This window comes from Lepisosteus oculatus, chromosome 1, assembly GCF_040954835.1.
Source record: "Lepisosteus oculatus isolate fLepOcu1 chromosome 1, fLepOcu1.hap2, whole genome shotgun sequence".
NCBI classification, from domain to species: domain Eukaryota; kingdom Metazoa; phylum Chordata; class Actinopteri; order Semionotiformes; family Lepisosteidae; genus Lepisosteus; species Lepisosteus oculatus.
The window spans coordinates 41,505,946-41,524,021 of NC_090696.1; the positions used below are offsets into that span (position 1 = coordinate 41,505,946).

The 18,076-nt window shown below is 35.1% G+C and overlaps 1 protein-coding gene across 2 annotated transcripts; it reads right to left on the reverse strand.

Annotated features, from left to right (window-relative positions):
* Positions 1-1,023: 1,023 nt before the first annotated feature.
* On the reverse strand, positions 1,024-5,515 carry gpr78a (G protein-coupled receptor 78a). Of its 2 annotated transcripts, XM_015344788.2 has the most exons (4): positions 4,516-5,510; positions 4,091-4,176; positions 3,544-3,657; positions 1,024-2,542 (listed from the first exon to the last, which is right to left on the reverse strand). In XM_015344788.2, exons 1-4 carry the CDS (start codon positions 4,756-4,758, stop codon positions 2,305-2,307), a joined length of 681 nt encoding a protein of 226 aa, XP_015200274.1. In that variant the 5' UTR covers positions 4,759-5,510; the 3' UTR covers positions 1,024-2,304. The 2 variants fall into 2 exon arrangements, with proteins under 2 accessions (XP_015200274.1, XP_006629678.1); XM_006629615.3 differs by having other exon boundaries at positions 4,091-5,515.
* Between the last annotated feature and the right edge of the window lie 12,561 nt (positions 5,516-18,076).

Consider the following 18,076-nt stretch of genomic DNA (forward strand, 5'->3'; position numbering starts at 1 on the left):
AACTCCATAGAGACAGCACCTCAGGTCCGGAACTGAACCCAAGGCCCTAACGCTGTGAGGCAGCAATGATATCTACTGCACTACTCTGACAACCTAAATGGACATCCATTTCACCAATTTTTCAAGATTCAGAATTCACCTTGTACAGTAGCTCTATTTGGAATTAACCTACTGCAAATAAACTCATGGCTACACACCCTGCACCAAGCTCATCAACAGTGATTTCCCACAGAGACTTTAATTATATTCAAGACTCTACAGTACATCTAACTTGTTTTCTGCATCATTCCCAAATACATACCCAAATACGTCTTTACTCAGCTGATCTTATTTTATAAATTATGGTCATAATTGCAAATGACTGCAAATTTATACTAAAATCAAAAGCTAAAAATGATTTATTCCATTAATTCCATATTTTATGTTGTTTTCAGTGTTGTTTACTGCATTAAACCAACCAAAAAGTCCACAAATAACTAAACACTTTAAAATAAATTTGTTTTGAAGAGAGATGTACATTCAATTACATAAACAAAAGTATGCAGAGTCTTTTAAGATGATATGTCCAAATAAAATACTATAAAGGACAGAATGTTTTAGGTCCTCATAACTAAGAAACGTCAATGTTCAAATAATAACAAATACTATACTGTATCTTCTCTTTGGAAGAAAAGTCCCTTCATAAATAGGAGCTGCTTCCCTAGTCTCTAATTCCTTTGGATTCCTTTGTATGTGGATCTTTAAATCAGCAGAAAGCTGCTGTGCTGTAAGCAAATCATTTTAGCCAGGGTACCCCTACAATAGATATCAAAATAGGCAAAGTGTCCTCTGACCAACCCAGAGTTGAGTTTACAGTTGCTCTGTTATCTTTGGCCCTCCATTTACTTAGGAGATGAAGTGGTGGTATGATAACAATGTAAGCTGTTAAAAAAGGCCTCCACAGTCCTGAGAAAAGAAACACAGCAGATATGTGAACAAACTACAGTAAGCAAGGTCGTAACAATACAACAGTGAACATCTGTACAAGGATATTTACAAAGCTTTATTGTACTTGTACTTGTATGGTTTTCCTCTTGAAATGTACGAGAAGACATCATATGATTCAAGGTCATAGTTGTTTTTGCTTTCAAATATTTTTTAATGTTATATCTCAAAAGCAGCAAAGTGGATATGTTGCAAATTAGTTGAATGGAATTACACTGACAAACCAAAGGTACATAAATGTACAGAGATTACCATAATCTGGCACAAAATATATGTAAAACAAAACAAATTAATAGTACAATATTTCCTACACAATCGTTGAATTCTTCTGTTAATTCTTTCCTTAATAATAACTGTTTAAGCAAATAAATGATATTGTTTTCACGCAATTCAGTGCAAACATGATAACCTAATGTTTTATACAGCATATAAGCATCATTGTATAAACATTTAAGTTTCAGCAAAATAATAAGAATACAAATACATTTCAGTTTTAACAATCTGGCATTACATTCGATTCTAACATAAGCTTTGATACAATGAAAAACTAATATTTGCCTTTGGCTTTTTCTTGCAAGTATTGACTCTGAAAGACAAAGTGCATTGAAATCCAGTAAAGAAAATAGATAGGGGGATATCCAGAGTATGTGTTTTGTCAGATAAGCAGAATGTTCTGGAGATATAAAACAACAAGTTTTGCCCTACACAAGCAGACTGTTTTCACAAAAAATACTAATACATGTATTATCTTTGCAGTTGAATAGATTCGAGCTACAAGCTGTAAGCTACAGCACCACACTTAGCTATAGCACTGTACTGTATTTGTGCTTGATCTACATCCTCATTGGTCATTTTCAAGTGATCCGCAACTGGCAGAAGACAAAAAGGCTTCAGCCTTTGACCACTTAATAAGAATCGCCTATTACTGTATATTAATGATATTGTAATGGATTGCTCCAGACAGATATTTAATGCTTATATTTCCTTAAACATTGCTTATCTTGCAATCATCCAGAATTGTAATTGAGAACTTTAAATGGCACATGCATTTCAGATGCTTGTGCAAGATGACACACTCTTTCCTTCAAGAAAAACTCATGGATTCTGAATGCTTGCCCTTCTAAACATTTTAACTAGGCGAAAAAAAATCTGAATCAAGGTGTTATACACCTTGTTTTTGGCATTTTCACATCATTTTCTCTAAATCAGTTTCATAACAAATATGAAGAATGCATTTCTGTAATTATTTCAAAGACCATGTACACTACCATCTCTATCACCATATTTCTGTATTGAGTAGCTTATCCTTTTACAGTTCTGTTAGCTGACTCTTTGGAGACAGTAATCATTCTCTGTGTCCAAAGAGCTGTTGTGCCCAGATGAAGGATACAGATCTCTTTTAAGAATCCTGTTGACAATATTAACCAAGACCTTCTTGTACTGTTGACGCAGAAGAGAATAAACAAATGGATCTGATGCAGCCTTGCTGTATGTGAGGCACTTACTTACAATTCCCCAGTGGTGATTTACTGTTATAAATGGAAGGAGCTCTATCAGTCTGTGAAAAAGCATAAAAGAAAAGCTACATTAATAAAGCATGTAAGATATACTGTATTAATCTGCTAGAACTTTGAAATATAGACACAGATCAAGAAGCAGCACTAAATAGAATATTTTATGTGACAAGAAGTCATGAAAAGCAAGTTCTATAATACAATATACATGAAAGTACCACACCTTATTTGCACTCCATGCCATATACAGTATTTGAAATCCTTGTTAAGTCCCTGTACTGAAATACTGCCACTTCATGTTGATCAGAAAATATCACATTTTCATTATAATCATTATATATGTGCATGTTTGAAGGCACTGTTTGTATGTTGGTTTAACTTGAAAGTACTGTGGTATTAATTGAAATTGAATACCTTACAAACAAAAATCTCTCTGAAAATATTGCCTTGAATTCTAGCTGAGTGTATTTTTGCAGAAGATAAATTATTCCAATAAGCTCCCCCTAAAGTAAATTTTGTTGATTTTAAAACTGCTTGTAAACAGTTGATCCACAGAATAATTAAACAATTGAACAGTTAAAAGCTGAGTGAACAGGCATTGGATTTAATTCTTAAAACAATGTAATCTGAATCTGAAATACTTGTTTTCATTGAGAAAGAAAACTTGAAGGAAAAACAGTTATGCAAAGCTTTCAAGTAAATATACTTTGGGGGCAATATTTTTGGGGGCATTCATATCAACAATTGGTAATGCCCATATCAATACATTCCACTCACAGTTGTCCACTTTATTTTATACAATCATATTAGAATGTTTTATCAGGTGATACATATTAACTAATAATAACGCAGTAACAGCGCCCTCAAAATTACTGATTATGTGGACGTTTTCTATTATTTTACTTTTTTTTAGAACGTCTAATCAACTCATTATGCAAAAGGAGACTCCTTACACAATTAATTTAACAGTGTAGACTAGTTTGATAGAAACACAAGCAAAAGTAACTTGTTCCCGTTGCCACAAGTCTTTGAAATGATTACTCACCTTGTAATAATATATGGGGCGAAACAGATAATAAACGATCCTATAAAAATGCTGATTTTCTTAGTAGCACGCTGTCTCCTCTTTTTTTGTTCAACGAGGCAACGTTGTTTAACACTGAAAACATTTAGAACATGTTATTAGTATGAAATAATTTCTGCTTATATATGTTTGAACGTGAACAAATACTTTTTTTTTTAGGCAAGCGTTTGATTAAACAGTAAAAAAGTCAATATTGTCTTCGTCCAATTTAAATAAGGAAAGACAGAGGTGCAGATATTGGTTAAAAAACACAATGCTTTAAATCGTTTTATATACAGTTAAACAGTAATTTAGCTTTCCGTATTTCATCCATATACACACGCGTTATTACTGCATGTCCCGTAGATTGAAATGAATTAATCACGAAGATATATAGTTGCTACGATTAGTGAAGTTGACAATGAGGTATTGTATATGATTTTTGGGGCGATTCTAACATCAGGCTTTGAAGCTTGCCAAAGTTTTTGAAAACACACTAAATACACCAAAAGTAAGCTTGCATAAATACCTTGGGTGAATATCTACCAGCAAGAGTAGAGTCTGCATGGTAATAATGTCTATCCTCTTGCAGTGAAACCTTGCAACTTTTAAAACCTTTAAGTATGTGAAGCACAGTATTAGTAGGGAAAGCATGAAACTCGTGGCATGGAACACGATGGTAAATACAGTGAACTTTCTCCTTTCTCTTTCTTCTTTTAAATGTAAGGTGCAAGATGCATAGATTTGGTTATAGTCAACCCAAGAAAAAAGCAGCGAGATGAGAGAAAAGGTAAGAGAATGAAACCATGAGTAGCACACCATGATTACTGCGTCCTTGTATCTCATTTTACTTGAATAACTCAGTGGAAACACTACAGCAATCCATTTATCTATGCTTAAAGCAGCCATGCTTAGCATCGTGTTTGTAGTCAAGAAAGTCTCCAGAAAGCTTACAGTTTGGCAGATCCAATCTCCAAAGGGCTGATGGTTTTTGATAATCCCGAGTAAAGTGGACGGCATGTTGAAAACAGTAATAAGTAAATTGCAAAAAGACAAGTTCATGATAAAAATACCCGGGACTTGTTTGCGAATCTCGGTGCTGTAGATGAAACATAACAACACTAGTAAGTTCGATACCAAAGAAACAATCACTACCACGACAATAAACAAAGCCAAAAGAATTTCTGGCAAGTCCATTTCTTAATCCGAAATTACAATAGAGGATTGTCTTCAGTCGTTGAAAACAAATATTCGAACGCTATCTCCTGCATGCCCCTCCGTTGTACCTCTTTGACACTTCTCATACTCTTAATTAACTCCTGCAACTCAGCTTTCGGGTGGAGCTGTCCGGCGTGCTGAACACAGAGAATCGAGTTCCTTTGTGCAGACGAACCATTAAGTTCTTGAAGCTTGTCACCTCCTTTCTCAAGCAGGTACCGGTTTAGTCCAAATATTTACTGCATGAGTATCAAAGTATAAAGTGCTTTCTGGTTTAAAATAAAAGACCTGGTGCCTTTTTCACATTCTTCTGCCGCTGTGACTTCTTCAGTGTGAAAAGCCCGAGAAAAGCTTTGTGACACGTTTATCAGCGCCTGTTCACACGGGTCATGCGCAAAAGATGTTCAATAGGGTAACAGCAGACATGACAAATCTTTGTAAAATTTTAATGACCCGATCACTTTTAAGTGTAAAAGTATGCTGATGTGAAATGACTCTTTTGCAATTAGTATACAAAAAACAAAGCCTGACATACCGAAATGAAAAAGGAGCAAACGAATACATTAAATAAGATAGTGCCCCGTTCATTCATTTTATGTGAATCAACAACGTTCGTTTAATTATAGAAATTTGATTTACATGATTTTAATAGTACGTTAAAATGTACTATTAAATGTGCTAAAATAGTTCCTGCATTTAAACACGACTATGAATTGAGCTGTGTGCAGATGTGGGTGCTGGATGTCATTAAAACCATTTTCCTTCCCTAGTGTAAACAAGACGCCATTGACTGCACGGAGTTAAAAATAGGATCCTATTGTGACGACGGAGAAGTGTGAGAAATCCACCACCTGTCATACATTACAGCGCTAAACAGCTGGTCGACCGGGTGAAATCTATCGATTCAACACGTTCTGAAGCGAAAATCAGAGTTTAATAGATGTATTAATACAATACATAGAAAACTAAGTACTTTCAGAATCTTCCCAGCAAGTTCCTGTCCACTACTTTAAGTAAGACAAGTGAACTAAGTAGAAGCTACTGTGCAAGGACACCTGTCACGTTTAAGGTTCAATGGCCAGTTTTTAGAAAGAGCAGTTATAACATAGTAAAACATAACAACATAAAAAAACAAAAGAACAACAAGATTTGTTTCAACAACATAGATTGGTAGCTTAGTCCACATTCCTATAACCCATTGTGCAAAGGAAGCACCTCCTGTTTGCAGTTTTAAATGTGCACCCTCTTAATGTCCTTGATTACTGGTTGCTGTTTTATTGTTTTTTTTCTGAAGATGTCCATTGGGATGACTTTGTCAGTTCCTTTGAGGTTTTTTAATACTTTAATCAGGTCCCCTTTAATAATCGCTGCTCTCTGCTGAAGACTAAAGTGGTTGTTTATTTAGATTGTCAGTGTAGGGCATTCCTTTAATTCCCAGAAAGTGTATGTTGTTTTTCTGATTCCAGAGCAGTAATATCTGTTGTGTAGCATGGTGACCAAGCTTGTACACAATGTTTGACACAAGTCTTACATACTGTAGGTACGTTTCAATTGAATCATTAGATAATTTCAGGGGATTGTAATAGAGACTGGTTAAACAAGATTTCAGATACAGACAGAAGAGTTTTATTTTAACCCAACTAGTTAAAACACTGACTAGAATCAATCCTCAAACTCAAAATGGAACTTTACTTCACTGGATACTGGTGACAAGACCTGATAGAATTGTAAAATTGTGAATCCTCATAGATTGCTTCAGAAATCATTTTACAATATACTGCTGCTGGAAAATTAAGATCCCACCAAAAGTACCACCAAAACTGGCAATAACAGCAACAACATTACAGAAATAACAAAATAAGTCTTTCATTTGTGATTTAATTAATATTAATTGAAAAAGATTTCAGTTACTACCAACAATCAAAGAGTCATGGGACTATCTCTGCACATGCAGAAGTTCACAATAGTCTGTGACAGACATGCACCTTGGAGGACATTCGAAGTCAAAGGAAGAATTTAATACACTTTTCTGATTGGGAGATTCGTAGGCGTCCAAACCTTGTTTTACAAAACCAAAACAAGAAATGCTAAGGCCTTCTATTTGAAAGATGTTAAAGTCTTGCCTTAAAAAAATTAAAAATCTAAACATTTTCTAGAAATCTGCAAATAACCCCTTTAACAAATCCAGCAATAAGCTTATTCAGCAGACAACCGTCAATGACAGTTTCATTGCTGAGCCCTTGCACATTCAGTAGCTGACACGTTTATTCAGCATTTTGTATCTGAGATCACTTCTTCTTCTGATCAAACTTAATATACTTTTTCTAAATGTACAGTACTCATCACCAGAATACCAGTCATAAAAAAATGATATTTCAGTTTTAAATAATGAAGCAAATACAGGTTTTGTGTCTTCTTCATGACTTAAAAAATAAGAATTAAGTAAGGATTAATAAAGGACCCAGTTTAGATGGACTAGAACCAAATGTTATTAAATGAGCTGATTATAAATTAATGTGCCCTATTACAGTTTAGTTTAATTTGTCACTAGCAACTGGTGAGATTCCATCTGTATTGAAATGTGTTAGACTCAGAACCCCCCCTTTATAAAGGTGATAACTCTTGTCATTTAAATAAGTAAATATTACTTTCCCAGATATCTGATTATTTTAACGAGTTCAATTTTTAGCACATTTCCAGTCTGGTTTCAAGCTATTCAACCATGACAGCACTACAGAGATTAACTAATGACACTTAAATCCTCTCCTGATAAAGGTAAATTAACTGGAGTCATTTTATTTGAGTTTTCAAAACATTTAGATTTCATTGATCATAGTATACTTTTACCAAAGTTTTTTTTTACCTAGATTTGTCTGATTTGGTTTAATGCATACCTTTCCTGAGTGCAATTATTGAACATGTATCCAAATTTCTTGAATTACATAGACATACAGTATCTCATAAGGTTCAGTTTCATATCCTTTGTCCGTTACTGTTATAAAGACTTAGTCTTTTTATAGAAAAAAATGAGCATTCATTTATAGTACTGTATATGCAGATGATACCATGTTTTACTTTGCCATCTCCAGTTTAGCACATACAGTACTGTATGCACGTTTTCATACAAACTGATTTGGATTTGGTTCAAAAGTTGTTGTCTATAAATAATTTGATTTGGTAAGGAAAAATCTTATAACATGTTATTTGGTACAAGACAAAGGCTGAGAACTGTTAAAAATGTTTATCATTCATACCAGTAATGGCTCAGCACTTGGAAAGTGTGATTACATAAAATACTTAAGTTTCAGAACTGACTTTCAATTATATTTTTTAAAATATATTGATTATCATAAAAAAAATATTTATCCCACTTGGGATACTTATTAGGTCCAAAGATTGTTCTACGGTGAACATTAGAAATACACCTGTGACCCAGTAACTGTTGCCTATCTATTAAATCTATTAGATTTAGTGACAGAATTTAAGGGAATGTATCTAAGACTCAGCTGTCCACCCTGGCCTATAATAATCTATAACAATTTATTCTTGGATGTTCATATAGAGCTCACCATTGCTCACCATTGCTAAATGTACAAAAAAGTTAAATGGTCATCATTTTTCAACAGGTGACAATTGCCCAATACCCGTTTCCTTTCAAATGTATTCATGAACTTTAAGATAAACTGAAAAACATTAGTTTAACATTCCTCCAGTACATCTTGTGGTAGGAAAGAACAAAGATCACAAAGATTAATTGGTACAGTATGTTTTTTAAAAAAACTAATAATGTATTTAGAAACACAATGTTCTTGTAATAATTATACACTTTAATACAACACTTATTTGTTGTATAAATATTGTATATAGTACATATTCTAACAGATCCCCCTTGAAACAAAATTATTCATCTTAAGAGCTTTATCCTGTCAATAATGTTTAATAAGATTTATTAAATGTATTTATTATTATTAACATTTATTACTAGCATTTCAAGCTCAGTGTTTCTTGTTTTTAAGATCATCTTTACTCCTCCGCGACCCTGAATTGGATGTTAGAAAATGATTGGTTGGAGATCAGATACGAATCATATCCTACCTGCATCCCAAGAATTCAAGCATTTCCCCGGCCACCATCAACAAACTGGCACAGTACATTGAAAATGGAATCAAAGGAAGACCAATTTTTGGAGAGAAATGGAGATAAGAATGGCTCTGCCTACTATATACTGAAAGTGGAAAGGGAATGCTTCACAGTGGACTCCACAGGGATAAGTGGAGTGGGATGGTGGAGTGAGGTTGAAATGAGGAAAGCAGCAAGTGTGACATGTCCACATGTTACTGTTCTATTCAGAGTTTACACTGCCTGTTTTGCAAGTGGTCTGTGCAGAAAAGAGGAGCGCTCCTACTTGTCTGTTAATGAACTACAGTAGCTATGCAGGCTGAGCTTGATACGACCAGCAATCAGAAACCTGTTACCAGAAAAAGTTCTAACCAGTCCCCAGCGCCGGCTAATTCCACAAAGCACTGCTGCACATGTTAATCAGCCATGCTGTATGTTTTCAGAATGTTTTCAAAGAATCAAATGTTGATTTAAATGGGATCTCCTCTTGATTGCAAAAATGAGACAGTTTGACAGCGAAAAAACAAATCAGTGCATTGACTTTCCATAAACTCGCTTTACAAATGGAACTCATTGAAGTAATCAATTTTTGAAACTCAGAAATGACAAGCAAAAAAAAAGTCTAAACAACCATCAGCCGTCAGTTAGGACTAGAGATTTAGAGCAGAGAATCCTTGTAAGTTCTCTAATCTCAGAAATCATTAATTAATCAGCATAGGAACTGTGATAGATTCTACAATTAGAAACTAAATCTATAGATTTTATGTGCAAATGAATATGTTGATGCAATGTAAGTGAAAGACAATTAAAAATTCATATATGATCTACAGGTATATTAGGAAAAAACATTTCATTTAGTGAATTAGTGCAACAGTGTCTGCCAGATGTACTGGATTGATTTATTTTGCAAAACCTACATGTTATTATTGAACTGCACTCAAAAGATAAAAGATTGCAATAGTCTGCAAACTCTCAATAACATACAAAGGAAATGTCGAAGCTTGACACTTGTGAGAGGAAGTTCTCTTAAAAAATGCAAAAAAATAAAAAAAATGGAGCAAAGATTTATAATACTGTACAAAGTCCATTCAAAGGTAGGTGCATTCCTCAATAAATCAAATAATAATAATTTTAAAGCATTTAAGTAGTTACTAATGAATCTAAAGATATAAATGTTTTCTGTTTTTGTTTTACAAAGACAAACAAGCATTGTTGTAATTGACTGTACACAATAATTGGCGCCAGTTAATCTAGTAGATACAGTTTATCTGACAGAGAATTAACTCTCAGTGACACAGGACATCATGAAATGTTGAAGTGTATTTTAAGTGAATGTTAAAAATACATGGCTGGGTCTGTCTCAGATTATGTCAGTTGCATGATCAAGGCACATAATGACATTTATTGAGGCCTGTTGTCAGATTCCTTAGTTCTTGCAAGTAACATACTGTACAGTATGAGCACATGCATTAATTTTTAGAAAGCTGACAAGCTTGATGCAGCTGTGAAAAGAACTTTAAACATTGTTCAAAAAGGAATGTACAGTATGTTTAAAAAAACATTGAGAGACGCAGCCTAACAGGAAGCCTGTTCTCTAATCATTTGGATGCCTTTTGAGCCATGTACAACACAGGGTGACACTTGGTTTTCTGTTACAAAATATTATTCAAAATACATTGGTTTTTAACCAAGCTTTTGGAAGAAATGGACATTAAATTGAATATGGTGGCATTAATTGGGGCATAATCATTGCTGAAGGATGTACATCTGATGTGGTTGATCTAGTAGAGTGTTTTGAGAGTCATAAAGTTAGAATCCACAAACGACATAATATAACTGCAGATTCCAACAATGTATACCAAGCATTTCCACAACAGATGCATAGCACAGATAGTTCACTAAACACATTTTGTGTTTAAAACTTCAATGGAGGTATGGAAGAATTCACAGCATACTGAATCAATAAAAAAAAGAAAACCTGCTTCACTCCTGAAGATTTCTCAAAGTAGCAGTTTGAATGTGGATACTCTCTCATTAGACTCTTTTACAGGTTTTTGTCATGATTGTAAATCCAAAGTAGAAAAACATACAAAAGAAAATGGCAATACAATGTAATTATTCCAAAATTCAACAAAAAGAGTGAATATTTCAATCCAAATATAATAGGTTTTGATTTTCATTTGGGACACTAGAGCATAGAATAAAAATATTCACATTAAAAACATGTTTTACATGATTTACAATTCAGCAAAATGGAACATTATCGGAAGGCATTTTCAGGATACTGTACACACCAAATTAACAGACACTGGAGGTGAATGAGAAGAATTTCACACACTTACAGTGTATAATATTAAAGAAATGCCATACAACACATACTGTAGATCAGCAAAGTAAGAAATTCCTATGAGAAATTAATATTTTCAGCAAATATTTTATTGACATATACTATAAGTAAAATAATACAGAGAGGAGACCATCAGTTTGATTGCCTTCACTGCCCTTCCTTTAATTAAGTTAAGAGACTTACTGTAGTAACAGGTTCCCTATTCCACTCTCCTAATGGAAAGTATCTAGTCTTATACTACACTGTAGCAAATAGGAGGAAGAACTGGCACAAGGTAATGATGACATTTTTTTACTGTGCTACATTTATCATTTGAGGACAAACATAAAAAGCTCACTTATTAAGGAGATTTATCTCCTCTTACACCTATATACCCTATGCTCCAGGACAAAGCAGAAAAATCATGGTTTATCAGAGACTAATTCCAAAAACGGAAAAGGAATGAATGATGTATTGAATGAGTAAAGTAAAAATAGCAACTGCTATGTGAGAATGGAGACTCAGAATAAAAGCAATAAAATTGAAACCCTCAAAATTGCACTTTAAAAGGGTAGTGCTACCATCCCCATCCTCAACAGCAACAGTAAGACTTCAATGTGTGACCTCAATTGGGAATCGCTCCCTTGTCGAATATGTAAGACTTCTGACATAACTCAAAACACTCCCACACACACATATGTGATGAGTGCAGCTTTACTATCAGAAATTCATACTGTTAATAAAGCCTGAGGAATGCACCTTGTCCTACAACTGTCAACCCTCTCACTCCTAATCAGTCACAAATTGTCTTCCTGGTATTTGTATGTTGAAGATAAAGAGCAACTGTTGAAACTTCTAGTTTAAGCTTTATGTTAGAACAGTTAGAAAATTCCACCCTAGTGGAAATTCTTGGAATAATACTAGGATATTGTAGCATAAAGGATGTTGTATAAATGGAAATTCTTAATGGAAGTTCATTAGGGATAACAGTAGATAAGTCAGCCCCACCCAGATTTTCTAAATCCCAGTCATTCCAGACTTTTGCTGTATATGTAACTCTTGCACACACCTCACATTTGTTTGCAGTCATCTTACCTCCATCCCATCTCCATCTTTGCCACTACTGCTTGCTTAACTCCTCTCTCTGAATGGAGGCCAAGACTCCCCTTGTTACAGTCTGCAGGCTACGTCGTAACATAGTAGGTTAAGCCAAAAGTTATTAAACGTAAATGGATTCGCAAAGCATCTGTTTCTTGGATGTTGTTATTCCTTGTGATATGTAAAATTAGAGAGCTAAAACCTCATAAAACAATAAAATGGAAGATACATACTGTATAGTTAGAAAAAAAACAACCAAGTTTACATGTTCTCTATATCTCCCTGGTACTGTATGATTGTTGTGGAATCCCTAATGCATAAAACATAATGCCAACATACTGTATATAACGACAAAAACATGAAGATTCATGACAAAATACACCGTTAGTGCGTAGAGTGTGAGGAGTGTTCCAAAGAGTATTATGTTTTTTGTTACGAACAGGTGCCGGATCTGTGCACGGAGCATGGACAGTCTCATATTGTGAGGTACTGGAGCGGAGCTCTTGTGAATTCCAACACAAATTAAGCCCAGGATTATAGGCCTTGAAGATTAAACCTAAGATGGTGGTACTTTTTCTTTAGGAAGGTGGAACTCAATCGAAGTTTCTTTCTTCAAATCCATTGGATGAAAAAGATCTTTAGCCAAACATAGTTCTAATACTAAGCCTACCTACTTGGACCAGTCACCCATTTGCTATACCAGTACCATGTTTGGCCATTTGTCACACCAGCCTCCACTTAATTGTACCTCCCACTCCAAAGGAACAAGTTCAATATTGTAGTCAGGGATTGTCAGTACCAATTTTCTGTTACTAGCCCACCTCAAAGCTCACCCCAACTACCTCTCAGTGTATCCCCTAGTTCCAGATTTGCAAAAGACTAATGATTGGTGGATAATTACTGAGAATACTTGAAACAGTCCCAGTTTGCCCTTAGCTTCTCAGATTGACGTAGGCTCCATCTGTGTTTAACTCTGGTTACTGCCCCGTTTATTGACCTTTTGGTACACAGTAGAATGCTCAATTACTATATCATAATACACATTAATTTAATAAGTATACACCCTAAAACACAATTTAAAATAATAGGCTCAAAACATTGAAGCAATTGAGCAAATTCCTCAGCTGTAGAGAATCTTCTTTGCGAAACAAATGTTCATTAAGCAGAAAAAAATTAATTTAACAGGCTAATCAATAGCTTTAAATATGCTTTACCTATATATACTTCTGGTAATAGTAAGTGAATGAGACCATTTTTTTCAGTATGGTTCATTCTATGAGCATTTTATATGGGAAGTATACTTTAGCTGTTTGTAACAACACTAGGCCTTACCTTTGTATCTCTGCCTTAAAAACTAGTATGACAGATGATCTTTTGGAATTTTCATTGGTCTGTCTTCACATAACTGTTACATTTGGACTCCCTCTGGAATTCTATCTCTACCACTGGTCCCCTTCTGGGGAAGTTTGAGTGAACTCCTTCGTCCTTCAGATATCTTGATGCAGATTCTCTGGTCTCTGTCTCTCACACACACATATTGTGTGACTCCAGAAGCTTTCTCAACCGTTTGATCTTCTCACAAACTCTTCTACACATGGGAATGGATTGTTCATTCTGACTCACTCCATGATTCCCGGTTCTTTTTTTTTCTCTTCACTATGCTATAGAGCTTTCAATCCAACTTGCTTTGTAGCACTCAGTGATAATGCCTCCTGTCAGTCCTGTTCAACAAATCATTCCTGTTCCTCAGCAGCATACTTCTTTACCATTTAGCCTAGCAAGTGGATTACCCAATTGTCCAGGACCTGCACACTTCAATACAGCATTATATAAATCATTATTAAGCTCATCCATAGCTCACTGAGTCTCTCAGGCCTGTCAGTCAACCCAGCCTGTTTATTACAAAGCATTCTTGCTTATGTACAGTACCTCTCCACATCAATAATGTTGTTTGAGATCTAAAAGTAAATGTTTTCAACATAAAAGGGAGTTTTCAGTATTTTTAGTTGATGCTTAGTATAAGATGTACCAGTTAATAAAAGCTAACTCCGTATTTCTTCCATCCCGTTGCCTGATTAGGGGCACTGCAGGATTCCATCATACAAAACTTCTGACAAGAACACTTTGTCAAAACTATAATAAGGCCTGTTAAATAAACAGGATACATTCATAAATATATAAAATAAAAATCCTGTTCCACTGTTATTTGGGTAGGATTTGTGACTGAAGAAGACGGTAGGCATGACACGTAAGACCTGGCATTTCTCAGAGGCGTGCTGGTAGGTATCCGAACGTTGTATATTTTCTCTGTACTCTTGAAGTGAAATTACCATCCTTGTGGATTATCTGTATCACACACCCCAGTGATTATTTGCCTCTGTTGCTCTCCACTTAAAAAATAGTCCTTGATCTGTCAAGGTCTCTTCCTTGCTTGCCTACAGACAGGTCTCGCTCAAGTGTTGCCGTGAAAGTGTAATGGGAGCCAGTGCAGGCTCCCACAAAGCGTAGTTCAGGACCCTATGCAGACAGTATAATCTGGAAGTAAGTGGAGAAGGACAACAGGGAGAAGACGAAGAGGATTAGGATGGGTTGACAGACAGGGGGGTGTGAACACAGTGATCCAGTGCTCGGATGGCATGGTGCAGGCATCCAAGTTCAGACAGTCCAAGGGAAAATCCTAGGGCGCAGTCCAAAGTCCAAAACCATCCAAGACATGGTTAAAATCCGGAACGGGATCCGGAACAGGGACAGGGAATAAAACCAAGGTAATTAGGCCAGGCACTCTGAGCCCCAGACTCAGATGGTCAGGGCGCCATGATTAAGCCTAGATTATCCAATCCACCATCTGCTAGCGTAACTCCTGCATGGTTTGAACTTTTTCCTGCAATTATTGAGTTAGTGCAGCTGTAGACTCCTGGATTTCAGAAAGCCTTGCCTGAGCATCATGGGTTCTTTGTTGTAGAGCTTTTGCCTTTAATTGTAAAGATAGGGAATGCAAGAGCATTTGCACCTCTTGATTGAGAGTGTTAAATCAATCAAGCATAACAACCACTAGTCCTGAGGCAAGGCCCTCACTGGGTGTCACATGTAACTGTGTTCTGCCACTGTAATATTTTTGATCGACAGAGGTCACAGATGAATACCTCCTGAGTGAAAGAAGGAAGACGACCAGCCAAGTGATATTTTACTTAATTTGTATCAAGGCATAAAAAGACGAGAATGCCAAACCAATCTCATACTGGTTGAGAGACGGAAAAAAAAACATTAGATTCCTTTTCCTTTTGTTATGAAAATAAAGTTGAATTAACACCCATTAACTGGAGGATGATAGTTGGGACAACTGAACAGGCCCTTGAGCAAATGCGCACAGTTTCTGAGAAAACTGTGGGCTGAGATCTCTCGCTCGCTGCAACAACCACTTGTTGAAAAAGATAACAGTCACCGAAGGAATTTAGACTACATTTCGTGGAAAAAAGTTGAAGGCATTATTACGGAAGCTTATTTGTGCCACAGAGAAAAAAAACATCTTGTTTTTATGAGATAGAATCTCATTTATACATGAAAAGTGTCTTGTTTTCCTCTGTGTTGCTAATAAGTTTCTGTACAATAAGCTTCCATACATTTTTGTATTTGTGGAACTATTTAATTCTGAAGGAATTAATTTTCAATCCACCAGACTGTTAGCCTCTCGTTTATTTGGATAAACTTTTGTCTCCTTTTTAGCATCTGTTTAGATGCACCTGCTTAGATTTGTTATATGAAGCTGTTCTTTTTAAACTTATAAAAATGTATGTCCACTTCCAAGTCCACTTCCACTTTAGCCATATACAGTATGAAGAAAACAATGTGAAGGTATCAATGAAATATCTTCAGGTTATTATTAGGTTGTGGTTAGGATTCAGACTTTCTTCAAAGATTTTATGTAACCTTCATTTGAAGGGAAAATAGAATTCACTATATCAAAATATTAGTCTGAGATGACCAAGCAACCTCACAGGACGAAAAATAATATATCAATAATTGCTAACTTATTTTATTTTGACAAGCATTCTACTATTGGAAATTTCATGTTGAATAGTGTTCTCAATTGGCATGGATTCAGGCTTAACTATTACTAAGATTCCAGAATACCCAATATTTGTAGCTTCATTTATTAATATGCCTGTATATTTAATATCAAATGCAAGAGACCGAAAAGTATAATCACGTCATTGCAAACATTTCATTTCAGGGAATTTTACACAGCACCCCATTTTAAGGCAAAGCAGTGGACATAGCCATATATGGAAAAAAATCTGAATATATCAATGAAATATCACTTATCTTACATTTAATTTCTGTCCTAAAACACAACCATACCATCAGAAATTGTCTACCTTTTGTGGGAATGCTAACCCAAGCTAAGGTTTGAATTAGGTTAGGGTTTAAAAATAGTTTCCTCAATCCTCCACTCATTTCAGTGGAAAATAGATTTTGTTTAGTCAAAATTTTATTCTGAAATGAATAAACAACCTAGTCACAACAAAGAGAGCATGTCAACACTGGAAAAATTCAATTTTTTGTCTCGTGTTCTGTTATTGGAAATTTCATTTTGAATGTTGTTCTCAATGAGCATGGTTACAGGCTTAACTAGGCTTACGACAAAGAATGCCCAATAAACTTTGTCTTCATTTGATAACATGGGTGTGCATTCAATACCAAATGCAAGAGTCTGAAAAGCGTAATCACCTAATTTTTAACTGTTGCTTTTTGGTCATTTTAGACAACATCCCCTTTCAGGGCAATGCAATGCATACTGTATAGATACTATACGGTATATAGGTCATAACAAATATGTGAGATAAAATTGAAATATCACCTTTCTTAAATGTAATTTCTGTCCTAAAACACAGCCATGCCACCTCAAATTTTTTCTGTTTTGTGGGAATCCTAACCCTAACCCTAGCTTAGGATTTGCATTAGGTTGTGGTTAGGGTTCAGACTTTCTTCAAAGAATTAATGCAACCTTCCACTCATCTGAAGAAAGCATAGATTTCTCTATATCAAAATATTAGTCTGAGATGACCAAGGCACCTCACCAAACCAAAGAGAATGTATCAACAATTGCTAACTTTTTTTAACAAGCATTCTGTTATTGGACATTTTGTGTTGAATGGTGCTCTTAATAAGCATGGTTTCAGCCTTAACTACTGTAGGCCTAAGATTCAGGAATATCCAATAACTTTGGTGTCATTTGTTAATATGCCTACTGTATATCCTTACACAGCATTTCATGACTGGTGGAGGCGTGGTATCATTTATGTCTTAAAAATTGCTTGTAGTTACTGGTTTCGGGAAAGACTGTTATTTTAGTCATAATATTTAAACAATTTAATCTTCTTTTCAAACTCTTCCACTGTGCCAGTTTTACCCTCCTCAAAGCAAAATATACACACACCTTGACATACTGGCGCCTATGGTTTCAAAGCTTGATTATTTGTAGGTATTAGAGAAACCATTCAGATATGATTCTTTTCAGCTACTCTTTAAAACAATGGATACAAGACATTGGAAAATATTTTCTTTCCGTCTGACAGTTTTGCTAAACAATGGAAAACTGTTTTCATCATACTTAGCAGCTTTAATGACCATCATTTGTTTTTCCTTTTGGTCATTATGTACCCAGGTGTCTTTTATAAAGGATACATAATGCTGTATACATTTACTTGTGTTCCTCTGTTTTGCCTTTTTTGCAGTCACACTTTATTTGCCAAT